At 49.5% G+C, this 14,704-nt stretch overlaps 1 protein-coding gene across 2 annotated transcripts in view; it reads right to left on the minus strand.

Annotated features, from left to right (window-relative positions):
• LOC119436986 (protocadherin Fat 4) overlaps positions 1-14,704 on the minus strand; it is a 306,741-nt gene that overhangs the window by 66,983 nt on the left and 225,054 nt on the right. For both annotated transcript variants that reach the window (XM_037704038.2, XM_049660146.1), the window contains 3 exons: positions 11,106-11,276; positions 6,251-6,462; positions 247-376 (listed from right to left, as the gene is read on the minus strand). In XM_037704038.2, coding sequence (XP_037559966.1) covers positions 247-376; positions 6,251-6,462; positions 11,106-11,276 — 513 coding nt within the window. The remainder of the gene's footprint in view (positions 1-246; positions 377-6,250; positions 6,463-11,105; positions 11,277-14,704) is intronic.

A 14,704-nucleotide genomic window follows, 5' to 3' on the forward strand; every position in this document is an offset into this window, starting at 1 on the left:
GGTAGGACGCTTCCTGAACGTCGCATTAACCAAATTCCTGCGTATGACAGAAATTTCCGGCGAGGCCGTGGTGAGAAGCCCTTGAAGTTAGGGCTATTGTCGGCAAACGCGAATGGCGTGCGCTCTCTGGACACGTCAGAGCACAGGGACAGCCAGCTGATGTTTTGCCCAACGACGGCGAATGAATGCCGTAGCCGGTGGAGCGGCCCGCGCCGGAGAGGGTTGCACGACGCTGTGTATACTCACCGACACCTGAGTGACGAGGGCCCCCGCGGGAAGCGATTCGCCGACGTGCGCCTCGTACGGCGCTCCCGCAAACTCGGGAACGTTGTTGTTCACGTCGGTCACGTTCACGTGCACCACTGCCACGGCGGTCCTGTCGGGCAAAGGAAGACGCAATTTCTCACACTCTTGCAACCCCGAATCATCGTGTGCTTGCGCGCCACTTCCTCCCTATTCTCTAAGGAAGAGGGCGCGCGAGGCTTTGGAGAATTTGGAAGATCAAGGATTCAGGCCGCTGTTGTTTGGCGTGCGCCGCGTGTCAAGCTGCAGTAGTCTGTCTTCATTTCTCCTCTTTCACTTTTTTTTTTACCGCTTTCGATATCTAAACGCGTCTCCGTTGAACGTGTCTCGCTTCCGGGAGGACAGTCATGATTACTTTTTCTGAGCAAGGGCTTACGTATCGAAACAGATGATGAGCCGCAAGCGGCAGAGGGGAATGAGTATACGTGTCTACAATCTGAAACTCGAGATGGCTTAAATCCGTCGAAAGGGGATCGAAATTTAGATGCTCGCTGTGTTTCGGGAACACGAACAGTGCGCCCTTCTCGACAAAAGCCACGAGAATCCCTCGGCAGGCGTTTCCAGTGTTTCCGATCGGGGTAAGATAAATGCTCCGGCTCCCTCCGCCTCCACGTAAAAAAAGAAGGAAAAAGAAGAAGAAAATGGTAACGTTGAAAGTATTAGTGAGGACGAGTCAGTGTGTTCGCTATCCCTCCAATGTCTCGCACATGGTTGAGAAAAAGATGTTGCGTGGGCGCCGCGAGTGCAGTGTTTAATGGTCACTGTTGAGCTCACTGGTCACACGTGAGTTATACCGCCTGTGCGCTGCTGGTACATTACGCATATGTGTGGTGTTACATTATACAGTAAACGACAAATTTCGTGCGAATGTCACATTTTCGAGAATCTTCTGCGATCTGTCACCAATTAGAGCCGCGAGGCATTGCATTTCACAGTTCTTTCGATGGCACTGTACACGCGCTTCCATTTCGCGCAATTTATAGTGCGAGTATTATTCCGATAGTTCAGATTGGTCGGCATGGGAGAAATATCGGGTTCAGGGTCGGGGATAAAAGTTTGCTGACCGTAAACATTGACGAGTGCTATCACGGCGGGGGCGCAATGAATCGCACCTTCCTTCGCAGAATGACTTCAGTCATCGCATCTTGAAAAACTGGTTTCAACACCGGCTAGAACTTAAAACTACAGCAGAGGGGGACGACAGCGTAATAATAGTAATATAATAAATCAAGTGGAGACGCTATAGATAAGTTCATGCGTATAGCGAACAGCTGACACTCCGCCAGGCGAGTTTTTGGGTGCGCAGTGCCCATATATTATTCTTCGGAGAGCTTCGTAAGGCACACTTGCAAATAGTATAATGCTTCAATACCACCACCTATTGCCGATAGTATACGGGCCGTGGTCAAAGCCTTCAGTTTCGCGGAACAATAGCAATGCAAGAAGGCAATCATTACAGATTTAGCGCGCGTACCGGCTGGCATGAAATTTAACAACACCAAACACATACATACATAGAGACATATATATTCTCAATGAAAAAAAAAAGTATTGCGCGGCCTTCAACATTTTGAGCCAATCTCAGTGGTTGCACTTGGTTGCGGGTTTAATTGTGTGTTCGCAAGCTCGTCACACAAGTGCTCAGTGTGAAACGGTTCCACGGTCTGCAAACACCTGAATAACCAAGCTGCAATGGTCGCCGGTCAGACGGCCAGCAGCCTGTTGCAAAGGGCGGACATGATTGAGCGCCGGCGGCGGCTCGGACGGGCTGCCGCTAGGCCATTGACATTCGCCCGTCCTGCACGTGTCCCGAGCCTGTGCGGCGAGCCACGTGCGATGAGCGATGATGGCCCATGCGAAAGTGGCGCAACAGCACTGCACCGCACTTGAGAAAAAGCGGCGCTGTCTAACGAAGCCAGTATCAATCAATCCCCTCGGCTTCGAGGTCGTCGACGTTACCCTTCCGTGTGATGCGAAAAGAGAACGTCTTCCTCTCCCTCTTGGCCTCAGCTAAGCGGTGTGAGGAACGTCAAATAGGGCAAAACAGTGGATGCGCGCGAATATTTCGAACGTTAAGGTAACGAATGTCCCGCCTATTCGATTCGGTTTTAGAACCCGATTGCCGTTAATTATCCCAAATTTCGAAGTTTTCTTTTAATAGCTTTGACAAATCTTCGCGGCCGTGGAAAAGATTGAGAAAAGGATTTGAAACCAAAAATGGGCGTTAATCCTCTGCCAAATCTCAGCACGACTGTATGGCAGTGAAGCACAGATGCATGCAGAAAACCTGTTCCACTCCGCACCTTCTACCGTGGAAGCCCGAGGGCGTAAGAGAAAAGCTCCAGACTCAAGATTCCCTTAATTAAATTACTGCGGAGGGCAGGTATGAGCCTTCGACTCCTCGGAGCGTTTAGACTCTCCCAGGTAAACTTGAGATGAACCCATTCGCACTCCCGGAAAGCTTTTGGGAAAACTCGAGTGGCCGCCTAAAGAACTCGCTAACTTCTGCACTTTTCCTACCAGACATAAAGGTGAGACTCAGGATTTCCTTTTTACCCTAAAAGGAGGTTTTCGTTAACCACCGCGAGCGGTGAATTCCTAACCATTAATCGCACGAGCAAACGGAAGGAAGAGCATGAAAAAAAAAAAAGAAACATCTGCCAGCAAACAAGCACACTGGGACTTCTGTGGATCAGGCGTTAAGTGAAAAGCTTCTCCTTCCGTTTACTTTAACAACCATGACGAGCAGACAGAACTGGGTCTCTTCAAGATATTCTATAGAATAAAAGGGAAGATTTTTTTTCCTTCAACAAAAACTTGGGTAGGTGCTTGAAGGCGACCTGTGGCTTTCCCTGAAATGGTGGTATTAGGAGCTGAGTTGGGGCTCCTTAATAATTACTACTGAGAAGCTTATTTCTCTTATAGTTATGCTTTTTTGCTTTGTGTGGGACTGACAGCCTGTCCAAGAGTCATCGCGCACACACCTACATCTATGGACTTTGCCTACAATGTCCCGACAATTTTGTTTCGGCCATTTCATTTTGCCTCGGTCGATACCTTTGCATAAGCTGTCACTGGAATATTTTCTCATTATCGATGAAAGTAGGTTAGCAAATATGCACAACTTTACTGACGTACAAGGGTGTTCTATATGAAGCACTCTTACAGTTGTTTCTCCAAGTGGCCTGAAAACGACACTTCACATATAAGCGCTTATATGCACATACAAAAATGCAGTGAAGTTTACTGTACACATGAACTAGATTTACGTTTCGTGACATGCTTTTGTCTAGTTGTTATAGATTGTATCTTGTGTACCTTGCGATACAATTGTACTTCTGTTTAAATTTTTCTGCATTACTTGCCGACACACAAATCCTTTAGTTGCTAAGTACAGCCTCTTATAACCTAAAAAAGAAAAAAAGAAAAAGAAAACGGGGGAAAAAAGAAAAGAAATGACTGTCTAACAACCTTTAGCTGTTGATTTGTTATCTAGAGAAATTGAACGCCCGTTTCAAATAAAATATAGTAAACCTTACATTAACGAAGCCAGGGTGTTATACAAAATCAATTTAAGAAAACTGCTTAGCATTCGGGAGCGTTTCCGAAAGCGTTTGATGTTCTAAAGTCAATTCGGTGTGATCTCTAGTCGATTCGTGTAATCGGTTCAATTTTGAAAATCCCTATTCGCAATACCCCTATAAGGCATCCATAACACGTAAACGCACGGTGGAATGCATTCGCAGCGAAATTTTGCATATTCCAATTCTAGGCCTTCCCATTCCAGGATGCCGTTCCTCAGACACAACGCACTAGACGTGGTCAAGAACATCCTTTTTCGCGCCATTGTAAATTTTAAATATTTGGTATGCAGCACTACGAAACGAGTGGCAGGCTGATTCCGCCACACCTCCGCAAACACATAGACAAACAAAATAAAAGAAATGGGAGAAGGAAAATAAGAAAACACTTCTTAAATATATATGATATAGGCGGACACTGGACAGTGACAGTGATGAGAGTGCTGAAGGTAACATATCGCATTTTCTGTTTATTATTATTACTGCTATTATTCCAGGCGAGCCATATGTCATTGGAGTAACGTTTTCTTTTCATTCCGTCACCGGTATACCTAGCAGCAGATCGTGTGACACCCCCCGTGTGCTTAGCCTGCGCAAGTATCCTTTACGTTTACACATAATAAGCTATAGTGACAGCGTCAATCGGGCCAGGACCGCGGTTTGCGACGTTTCCCGGAACGCGAGGAATGCAATAGGAAGGCGCGGCCGCAGGCGGGTCGTCCAATCGACTCGCTTCACTTTCTTCGGCGGGAACCCATGCCGGCGTCGCCGGGGGCAAGCAGCAGCAGCAGCAGCTTGCGAAAAGGAAGTGGGGACCATCGACAGGGCGGGATGACCGGAGAGGAGGCAGCCGAAGGGTAAATAGTGGGCGCTCGCTCGCGCGCGCGCACGCGGCCATCAAACCAATCCGGACGATATTGTTCCGGCCCCTGTTTTCGCTGGCCGCCGATTTTGTATTTGGCTCCTCTTCTCGTGGCTGGCGGCTCGCTTCCCATCGTATGATTGCGAGCCAGCTCCCACCCCTGCGCAGCGTAGTACACTGCCAAGCAGGACGCGATCGCTGCCCTTCGCGACCATGGCGAGTGACGGTTGCAGCTGCGGCATTTGTGTGATTGCGCGAGCTCGATTTGGGCCGGACAGCGGCATAAGAAAAGCGTCTCTCGCCTTCCGTCTCTACGGCGCGATGACCCAGTGGCAAACACCGGCTCTCGCAGCGGTGCCACCGTACGGAGCAACCAGGCAAAAAAGCGGCTCGAGCTGCGACCCGCCCTCCCACCACCTTAACTCAGCATCCCCCCCCCCCCCCCCTCCACCTTTTTTTTTTCTTCTGGATCCTCTTTCTTCACGTTGCCTCTTCTGCGCACGCTCAGAGTGAGTCTGTTTGCGCAAGTCAGCGGTGAGGTGGGCGAGGGGCCCGGTGCGCGGCCCCCTCCATGTAGTACGAGGTGGGCGCAACTCTCTGTGCACACTAATATCCGGCGGCGTTTGGCCAGCGCAGCAGCGCTGCTGACGCCGGCCGTGCGTGCGCCTGTCCGGTTGATTTGTCAGTGAGACCAAGGTAGAGCACGCCGCCGCGGTATATACGACGGATCGCCCGGAGCAAACACGGCGACGGAAGATAAGCTACACCTCCGCGCGGGTGGTCGAGTTAGTTTTTGTAACTATAGGCTTCTCGGAAGCTCTTGCAACATCCATCCTCGATTTCTTTCTTTAGTTTAATTCATCCAGAGGTTTCGCAATCTTTCGCGTCCAGTGAGCTGCGAGGGTGTCCGGCTCGCCAGGCTCGCTGTTGCGCGCCCGCTCGCAGGTAGCGGACCGTAACGTGGCGGTCGCGATATGACTCATTACTACTTAGATCGGATGAACTGCTTCGAAAAGGTTATGACGCGATATCAGAAAAGCCTGCATCGAACACTGTGAAGACCGCCACCTTTTTACATTTCTTTTTTAGCGGGAGGGGAGGCAATAAAGTCAGTATAGTATCGGCGCATGAGTTTTTTTTCATATATAAGACCGCCGTACTATATGTATACCCCTACTTGATTTTCGATATTCGGAGAACTGCTGCCAATCTTGCGATATGACCGGGATGGTAGAGAAGAAAACCACGGCCGTTAAAGAAAACTAGGATAAATGCTTCAACTTCAGATTTCTTTTTTGAGAAGTAATGCCGAGAAACGCTATTTTGGATTTGAAGCCGTTATACAGACGCCGTGCTTTATTTCTTGCACGCCATGCTTCATTATCTTGCACTTTATATTCACATTGTAACTTTATTTTTTATTTTTAGAGGCAACGAGTGGAGATGTTATGGCTAAAGGACTGCGTTCTTTGGACTAGGCCAGGAAATACGTGCGACAGCTCACCTCCTCTCGTGGACGCTCTTGGCGACGTCGGAGGCGATGACGAAGAAAGTGTATCGGTCGGGCTTGACGGCGATGTCTCGGAACTGTTCCAGCACGTACACCGAGCCGTTGAATGGGTGCACGCCGAAAGGTACGCTTGAGCTCAAGGTGTCGTTCTGCTTGAAATACACCACACGTCCGTTGTCGCCCATGTCCGGATCCACCGCAACCACCTGAAAGAGCCCGGCGCGGGGTCACCGCCTTGTCATGCAACTGCTTTGACCTAACGACAAGGAAACGGTGCTAACATATGGAGATTCCCTGCAGTGACGAATATAAGCCTTAGCATACGCAGAGGGATAACAACGATGCAGATGCATTAACGTTAGTAGCATCGCGTACACCGTTGGCTACGTGTTGTTAAGCGGCGCCACCGACAAATTGAGGTCTTTGAATGGCACTGTGGTTTTCTTGTTACTACGAAGCAAAAGCTCCAGAAAGCAAGGCTGATAACAATAATTAGTGTCCTTATCGCAATTGAGAAGTTTTGTCATGAAAAAGAAGCATTTGAGACAAGAAGCTAGAGAGATGTCAGCGATCAGGCGCAGCGGGAGAGCGGGAGGCTCCGCCCTATCTAGATGCCTGTGCAGCAGCACTCAAGTGACGTCACGCCGCTTTTGTTTACAGCTTTACACCTAAAGAGAAGGAAGGTCTGCACAATGCTTCCAGCCCACTGAAATACGTGAAAAGAACTAAATTCAGAAAAAAAAGATAGTTACAGTAAAGCGAGTTTGTGCGATCGATACAGAGATGCCAAAGAATGGTAAAAGAAGCGGGCAACCCTTGCCATCACAGCCGCCTCTGTATGTATACACGGTTTCGTTTAGCTGTGCATTACAAGTTTTTGCCGTTAAAACGCTATATTAACCTCGCTGAAGTTAATAGGGACCACAATAGGCACCCAGTGACAAATCAACGCCTAAGCGCAAATAACCTATACACGACCTGAACATGCCAGTAACCGAACATGCCAGTAGCGCAAGCTCTGATGTTTTCTCTCATTAGGTTGAACGATTTCGACCACCGTCTACTGATTCAGTTATAAATAGTGAAACCTACACACTCGGCCGAAGCAGTAATTTAAGCGACGTATTTATAGCAATGCAATTAATTCCTATAAAGCTTCCGACGCGCGTTCTTCCGACAGCTAAACCAAAGCGCTATTCCGTAATAGGCGGCACACGAAGTGCCATCTTTTCATCCAAATTCGCCTATTTGTCACCAGTCTACCGCGTTCATTTGTTCGCTGGACCGTGACTCATTACGGGCATAAGCGCGTGGTTTCGGCTTGCCTTGTTCTCTCGGTAGTAAATGGAAGTGAACTTGAATCAAAACGTGTAGTGAACACACCGGTTCTCCGGCGCCGGCCAAGGGGAAAGTACCTTCTGAAGTGCAGGGTGGAGCGGGACAGAGGCATGCGATTTCCAAGATGGGTCTACATCAGCATGAAAGGGTTCTCGAGTTTTGCGTTCCAGACAGTGGTGGCTGGCATATGTGGTGCAAGCAAAGAAGAATTGACGGAAGACAGTGGTCTACTGAACAAGCAGGCACACGCTTGGAACAGCTTCTTGATAGTATTGCGCTGGATATTTTGTTTATTCTTTGTATGCGTCCTCTTGGGGCATTTAATTCTGATCTGTGGTGGTGACGTCGCTTGAATCCCGTCAGAAAGCCGGTGGAGTGCTGGTTTCGGCAAATGGCCTTGCAAACCAATTATTTACAATATTTCAAGGTAACCTTCATAAGCGCGCTCTCATATCTTAAGAAATAAACAATTATTAGCCTGAGGAGTACTATAGTATTGATTGTTAGGCAATCTTTATTTGTGTTTATTACTGTGAATGCAGCAATGTGCAATAGTTGTCGCAGTGGGATCGCAGTGGGAACATCTTATTTTATTACATTAGCTTTTTTTTCTTTTTTTTCTGGAAGGGGGAGGTATTTTTTAATGTTTCAGAGCTTAATCTACCAATTTGAAAAAAAAAAGAACCAAGAAAAAAAAAACATTTTATTGTGTCACGTTGATGCCGGAACCCAAGAAAGTCACGACTATGAGTGTCAGGGTCAAAGTAACCACAAACAAGTTGGTTACACTGATCTCTTGCAAATTCTCGAAGCAATTTTTACTTGATGGTCTAGCTTTCAATCAAACCGCGCTGCACGCGATACTTTTGGCGCCAGAACAGCACTTACTATAGTATGTAGTATAGTATAGTTACTATAGTATGTGCCACTATAGTATGTTACTATAGTATGTGCCACTGACTCGTAAATAGCTTCTCAGACATAGCATCACAATACGTGCCTTTATTTCTTGCGTTTTGTCGAAATCGATTGCTTTCCCCGTATTACATATAAAATAGAAAACGAATAGGTTGTGACCTGGATAACGCTGCAGTAAGAATAACTAAGGCCTTCTTTCTTTCTCTCTCTCTCTCGCTTTTTTTTTCCCTGGTGTGCCCATTCTGTCGAGATGTCTCTCTTATCTCCGCCATGCGACACGAGCATAATACTCGGCGTCAGCTTTGTGCTGTTCGCGTCCTGAAGAAACAAACTGCTTGTGACACTTCGCACAGCAGTTGCCTGCGGCATCTTTTTTTTTTTTTTTTTCTGTATACACATGCACGTGTCGCCTCGTTGCGCTCTGCGTGAAAAGGACGCTCGCATCCTTTTCAAACTAGCATAAATGAGGTGCAACAAATTCGTCCCCAGAGGACGATCACCCCATTGTATAGCCCCGTTCAAGCACACCGATGCCACAAGGCAAGATGAATAATAATAATAACAATAATGAAAAAGAAAAATGTCGTACCGACCGTCGGAGAGTAAGGGGGGAAAATGACCGAGGTACCAGCCCTGGCGATCGGGGGTGATGGATCGGGGCTTCCATTCAATACTCCCGCCACCGAAGTCTCGCGCGCGCGAGATGCCCGGACGCGTATGCCCGTTTTGATTGCCCGCATCGCGGAATATGAGCGCGAGGCGGCCTTAATGTCAGGGCTGGTCGCACTATCTTACTATTTGCGTATAGGGCCATCCACAGCCACGACGACGCGCGTGAGCAGGCCACCAGCCGTTCACTGCGAGATTACGCATGCTCCTTTTTTTCTCTCGCGATGGAAGCAAACGAAGCGGATCGGGTTGAGGCACCTGAGATCGCCGCTAATACAATAGAGCACCTCGCAAGCGCCTGTGCGGTAGCTTAGAGAATGGACACACGGCTCGCCCCTATTGTATTATAGGTCGGCCGCATTTCTTTGCGCCTGTTTTTTGCTTACCTTGCTTGCTTTCTTTACCTTTATTTTTTCTCGTCGCCGCTCTGTCGTCTTTCGCAGTCTATATTTAGGCGGCTCGTTCTGCTGGTAACCCCCCCCCCCCCTCCCCTCCCGTCTCTTGTGCGTCGCATCTATACACACAGCGCGTACGTGAGCTCGGTTTGTTTTGTCTTAACCCCCCCCGCACACACCGTGGGGCGCATTTCCCCTTGACCTTACGCGCGACACTGTTGCGAGCGAGGACATCGTCTTCTTCGTCGTGCGTATATAGGAGAGAAGACCCAGTTGTCGTCTTGCTCTGTTTCTATCTGCCTTGTACACCCCCCCCTCTCTCCCATCCTCTCTCTCTCTTCCCGCTTAGCGCAGCTCCCTCCCTGTCCGCTGCAGTGGTCTCCCGGCTCGCCTGTATTGAGGCGTCGCCGCCGAAGACAGAGCGTGTGCGCTGTGCGTGTGCGGCAGGCAGCAACGCAGTGAAAGAAAAAAAAAAAGATAGGGAAAAAAAGGAAAAAGATAACGACCTTTTGTTCGCCACTCAGAAACAATCAGCTTTTTTTTTTTTTCCCCTCTTCGATCGATTGTTTGTTCGTTCCTCGCGTGTGAATGAAATGAGAACGAGAAGACGAGGGAAAGAGCCAGAAGCGAAGAGAGAAACGAACGCGCGCGGCCGAACAATGACAGGGATTCATGCGGAGGCGACACGACGCCGCCGCCGTCCGTCGTCACTGTTATTTCTGTATGCTTCCCCGACCCACCGCGCTAGCGCCTCTCTTATTGCGCTCGTGCGTCAAAGAGAGGCAAGCGCGCGATTCTCCGTCACCTCCGAAACAAAGACGTGCGGCGGTCCACCGTTTTGTCCCGCGCCTTCTGTGTCTCTCTCCTTTTTTTTTTCTTCTTTTCTGTTTTCCTTTCGCCGTCCCACTGCGCGCCACTTTTACCCTCCTGTTTTGCTTGGTCGAAATAAATTGCTAAACTATGGAGTAACCGACAAAGCTACGAAGACCGGCTCGCTTATATATAGGTATGCGTGCCTCCCTATTGTATTCGGAGACTTGTCTCTTCGTGCGTGTGTGCTTGGCGTTTCTTCTGCATGGCAGTGTTCGGGAAGAGGAAAATGCAAATTGGAAGAAAACGCTTATTATCTAAGGCTGTTAGTCAACTATTATGCCTTCCGCGGAGTGGCCGGTGACTTATGCGAGCGGCATTGTCCGCTGGACAGCTGATGCTGCGACGATGGGAAGATGTAATGACTTTCTGTTTTACGCGCGCCCTTGCATTAACTTCATATATTGAGCTGTGACACATCATTTGTATTTAGCTTCCGGAAAGCTCCTATACATGCAGGAGGCAGTGATCACCGGTTCTGAGCTGTTCTGCAGTGAATACTGAATCTACTCACATTGGTGAGCCTGTGAAGAGTCAATTGTGAGCGTGCTCTATTGGTACAAATTAGCGCTTGCGTGCGTGTAAAGAGCATTTGCACAGAACCTGGAACTTTTGGAGGAATAAGACGAACGTAAAGTTTACTGCGAGAGCGCACTCACCGATCCGATGGTGGTTCCGGGCGGGTCTGTTTCGGTGACGCTGAACACGTACACGCCTTCGGGCAGGAACTTCGGGTTGTTGTCGTTGGCGTCCAACAGAGAGACCTCCACTACCGTGGTACTGGCCTTGGCATCCGGGTTCACGTTAGGCTTGCGCTCCAGTGCGAGAACCTGCGTGTGAGAACAGTCCAGCTTGAGTCACCAGCAGTCAACAACCGTCGGCCCATGCTGTGTGGTCTTCGGTGTTCGCGGCTAGAGAAAGGAGAGCTGGACTGAGGAATCCAGATGTAATCCTGTCATAATCTTATAGCGACCCACGCTTCTGCGCGCCTGTGGCCTCACTGTGTAATGAATAGAAGACCTAAAGTGTAAACACCAGCTTTTTTCTTCCTGTTCCGCTGTGTCAATTAGATCGATGTTTGTTATTCTCCAGTCCACGCTTCATTTACCACAAACAATTTAAGGTAAAAAAAAAAATAAGGAACAACTATGGTACGAATGTAACATTATACACAGGGTATTTTCCATCATAAAGCGGCCTATAGTAGCAGTGCAAAACGGGAAAACGTTCGCATGGATGGCTTTTGAAAGAAGATTACCACCCACGGGCAGCAGACTTAATTTCGACATATCCTCAGCGAATGTCCTTTCAATGCGGCGGCCATCTCTGTCCACCCATTCTTGCGCCAAAGGTCACGCCGTTGAAAGCTCTCATCTGGGCTGTCCGATTACTACACAGAAAGCATCCCTTTACTAAAGCGCTCCATCACGTCCTCCGGGATGCGACGTTGGAATTGATGAGCACTTATTCTAGCGCGCGGTGCATCACCGCCACTTCCAGTGCGACCGAGCTCCGCTGCCATGCGGTGATATTGAGGTGCGTCGTATATACGCGAAGGAAGAAAGGGAGAGAGATTGCGCTTTAAGTGCCAATTTCCTCGACTCGAAAGGTCTGGGAACGAGTTTCGCTGACAGCGCTGAGCTGAATCTTTGGCGTAATGAGCGGAAGCATTTACGTGCGGCGAGAAGCTGTCGCGCGAGCCCGAGCGACCGCCGCTTCAGTCACGGTGGCGCTCTCTTTACGTCGCTTGGCCGCAGTTTCACGGTGAAGGCTCGATTATGTCACGCGAAGGAGAGCGAGGGGGGGGGGGGGGGGGGCAGTGCTTCCCGGTGTCGACGCCAAGCCGACCGCTCTTGCTGCACTCCCGCTATACACGTCCCGCGAGCGTCGTAGGTGTAACAGGGCGCAATAAAGGAAGTCAGTTTGGGCCGTCGGTTTCACCTTGTTGAGAGAGGCGTATATAAGCACTGCGGTTTCTATTTCTCCATCCTCCACCCGCCTCTATCACGGCGTACACAACATGGCATTTCCAGCCCCGCGTAACCCCCCCCCCCCCCCTCTCCCCCCGTCTTTGTCGAACAATGGACGGCCGCTCCTTGAACGCGGGTAGGAGTAGAGATGAATTATAGGACTCTCGAGCCATGCAGACTCCGCTGTCCTTTAACGAGTCGAGAACTGCGGTAGCGCCGCGCACGACATCGCTCCACCGCTGCTGAGCCACTGGTCAGACCGGAAGTTGTCGCCGCCGCAACGCGGAACTTTGCCGTGAGGCCAGAGTAGTGGCTGACCCACATTTACTGGCCTTCTCGTCGTCTTATTCGGTTTACGACGTCCAGGAGACGAGCTGCAAAGGGGACAAATGATGATGCTCCTAATACAGGGTCTGCGTATGAGGTCTGTTTAAATGGGGCGTCCGTAACGAGGAAGTGCCTAGCTAACGAGCACCCGGGAACTGCGTTTGGTTCTGTTGCGTCCGACGGCCCCGCGGGCTAACCGAATCGAAAGCACGCGATTTCGATACTCGTTAGCGGTGGTTTGCAGAACGGTGGTGCGTTGAGGTTTCGTTATTGCGAGCGTTAGCTGTAACGACTTGAGCATAATTGCGTAAGCCCTCAGACAAATGCAAGTGTGAACGAGGTACAGCGCTGACCATGGCCAGTGGAGAGTGCTTATAACGTTTGAGCTAGACAGTTATGTTCAAGATTCTTATCCGTAATAATTATGGACAGCTTCCGTGCCTCTAGCTGGAGAGAGTGAAGTGCTAGTTGAATCAAGTATTCGAAAAATTTTACTGCTCTTGTTTGCATCTCAGGACTGCGAGGGTTCAGAACTTTGTAGTAACGCTGCGAACTTTGAATGCGAAAGTTTCTTTAAAAGTAAATATCAGGGAAGTGTGCGATGTTTTCAAGCATGATAGTAACCTTTAAATGAAATAGCGAATAACTGGCTCCCTTGTTTTCGATAAAGCAAATTGTACTGTCCGAGTTGAAGCTGCTTTCACTGTTCTAAACGGAAAGGATTCTTGTAAGGCGTTTCTGGTGTGATCATCGCTAACGAGCCTCCGTGGCCCTTGACCTTGCTTGGTGGGCCCGGTGCTGAGCAATAGATGGTGCGCGTTGCACTGGAATGGTGATTTTGGGACAAGGTGCCCCTACACTTAGCTCTTCACTGCGATAAGCGGTTGTATAAGCTTGGAGCTTGCCTGCTTCTGTAACATCTAATCTGCAGCACGACGGTTGGATACGAACGGGAGTGGATAAAGAGATTGCACTTGTAAGAGGGCGACGTGTGCATATTGACTAATGGGGTAATCGGCAGGTGTCTCATTACACTTACAAAGGGTGTTTTAAATAAGGGATAATAAGGAAAGCGTATAGTCCAAATGAGACCAAGGTACACAAAAATATGTAGACTCGAAATTATCAACAGTGGTTGGTCTCTGGCGCCAACGTTTCGACAAAGATACTTTTGTCCATGTCGAAACCTCGATTCAACCTCGTCTATTGAAATCGATGCGCCATGCATCTCACTAGGCTTTGCGATCGCATGAACACTTTCCTAAACTTTTTCACGATAAAAAAAAAAAAAACATATTGCACAGAGGAATCGCAAGACAGCTGACCAAACAAATACAAAAAAAAGGAGGGGGAGGGTGGGAAGTGCGTGAAGGGACGAGCCCTCCCCTCCCCCCGGCCCTCCTTGCCTAGCGTGGGCATACATATACGGCGTTGCCCAGCGGTTGGTTATTAGGCCACTCTAGACATGCAAATCCTGGCTGTCCGGCGTGCCCGCGACCGGGCCGGTGGGCTAGACTTGCCGGTCCCGACGTGGGACAAGCCGGGTGCGCGACGATTTCGCGTCCTCGCCGGACCTCCAATAAAAGTTATTTCACTCACTCACTCCCACGTGACCTACAAGCTCATTCGCAAATGGATTGCACTGTAACTAGCGCAGCTGTCTTCGTCACGGCGTGCCAGGCTAAGAAAGGAAAATTATTAGGAAGTGCGACCGCGTAATAGGCTGCGATCGTGCAGCCAAAAAGCGGCAAACTTTTGCTTTGCATCGCGCCTTTCGCGCGCCATATAAAGTGGCAGCACTTTAGATACGTTCATCCGCCGGCCGCGCGCTTTGCTCACACTGGCGCCGAAGCGTTAGGTTCGGACGACGCTATGCGCAGGCGTGTGCATGATTTAGGGCACGACCAGGCGAGCGCAGGCTGCCTGCGATTAACGTCACTTACTGAGGGGGGGTGTTCGCA

Source organism: Dermacentor silvarum, chromosome 1 (genome assembly GCF_013339745.2).
Source record: "Dermacentor silvarum isolate Dsil-2018 chromosome 1, BIME_Dsil_1.4, whole genome shotgun sequence".
NCBI classification, from domain to species: domain Eukaryota; kingdom Metazoa; phylum Arthropoda; class Arachnida; order Ixodida; family Ixodidae; genus Dermacentor; species Dermacentor silvarum.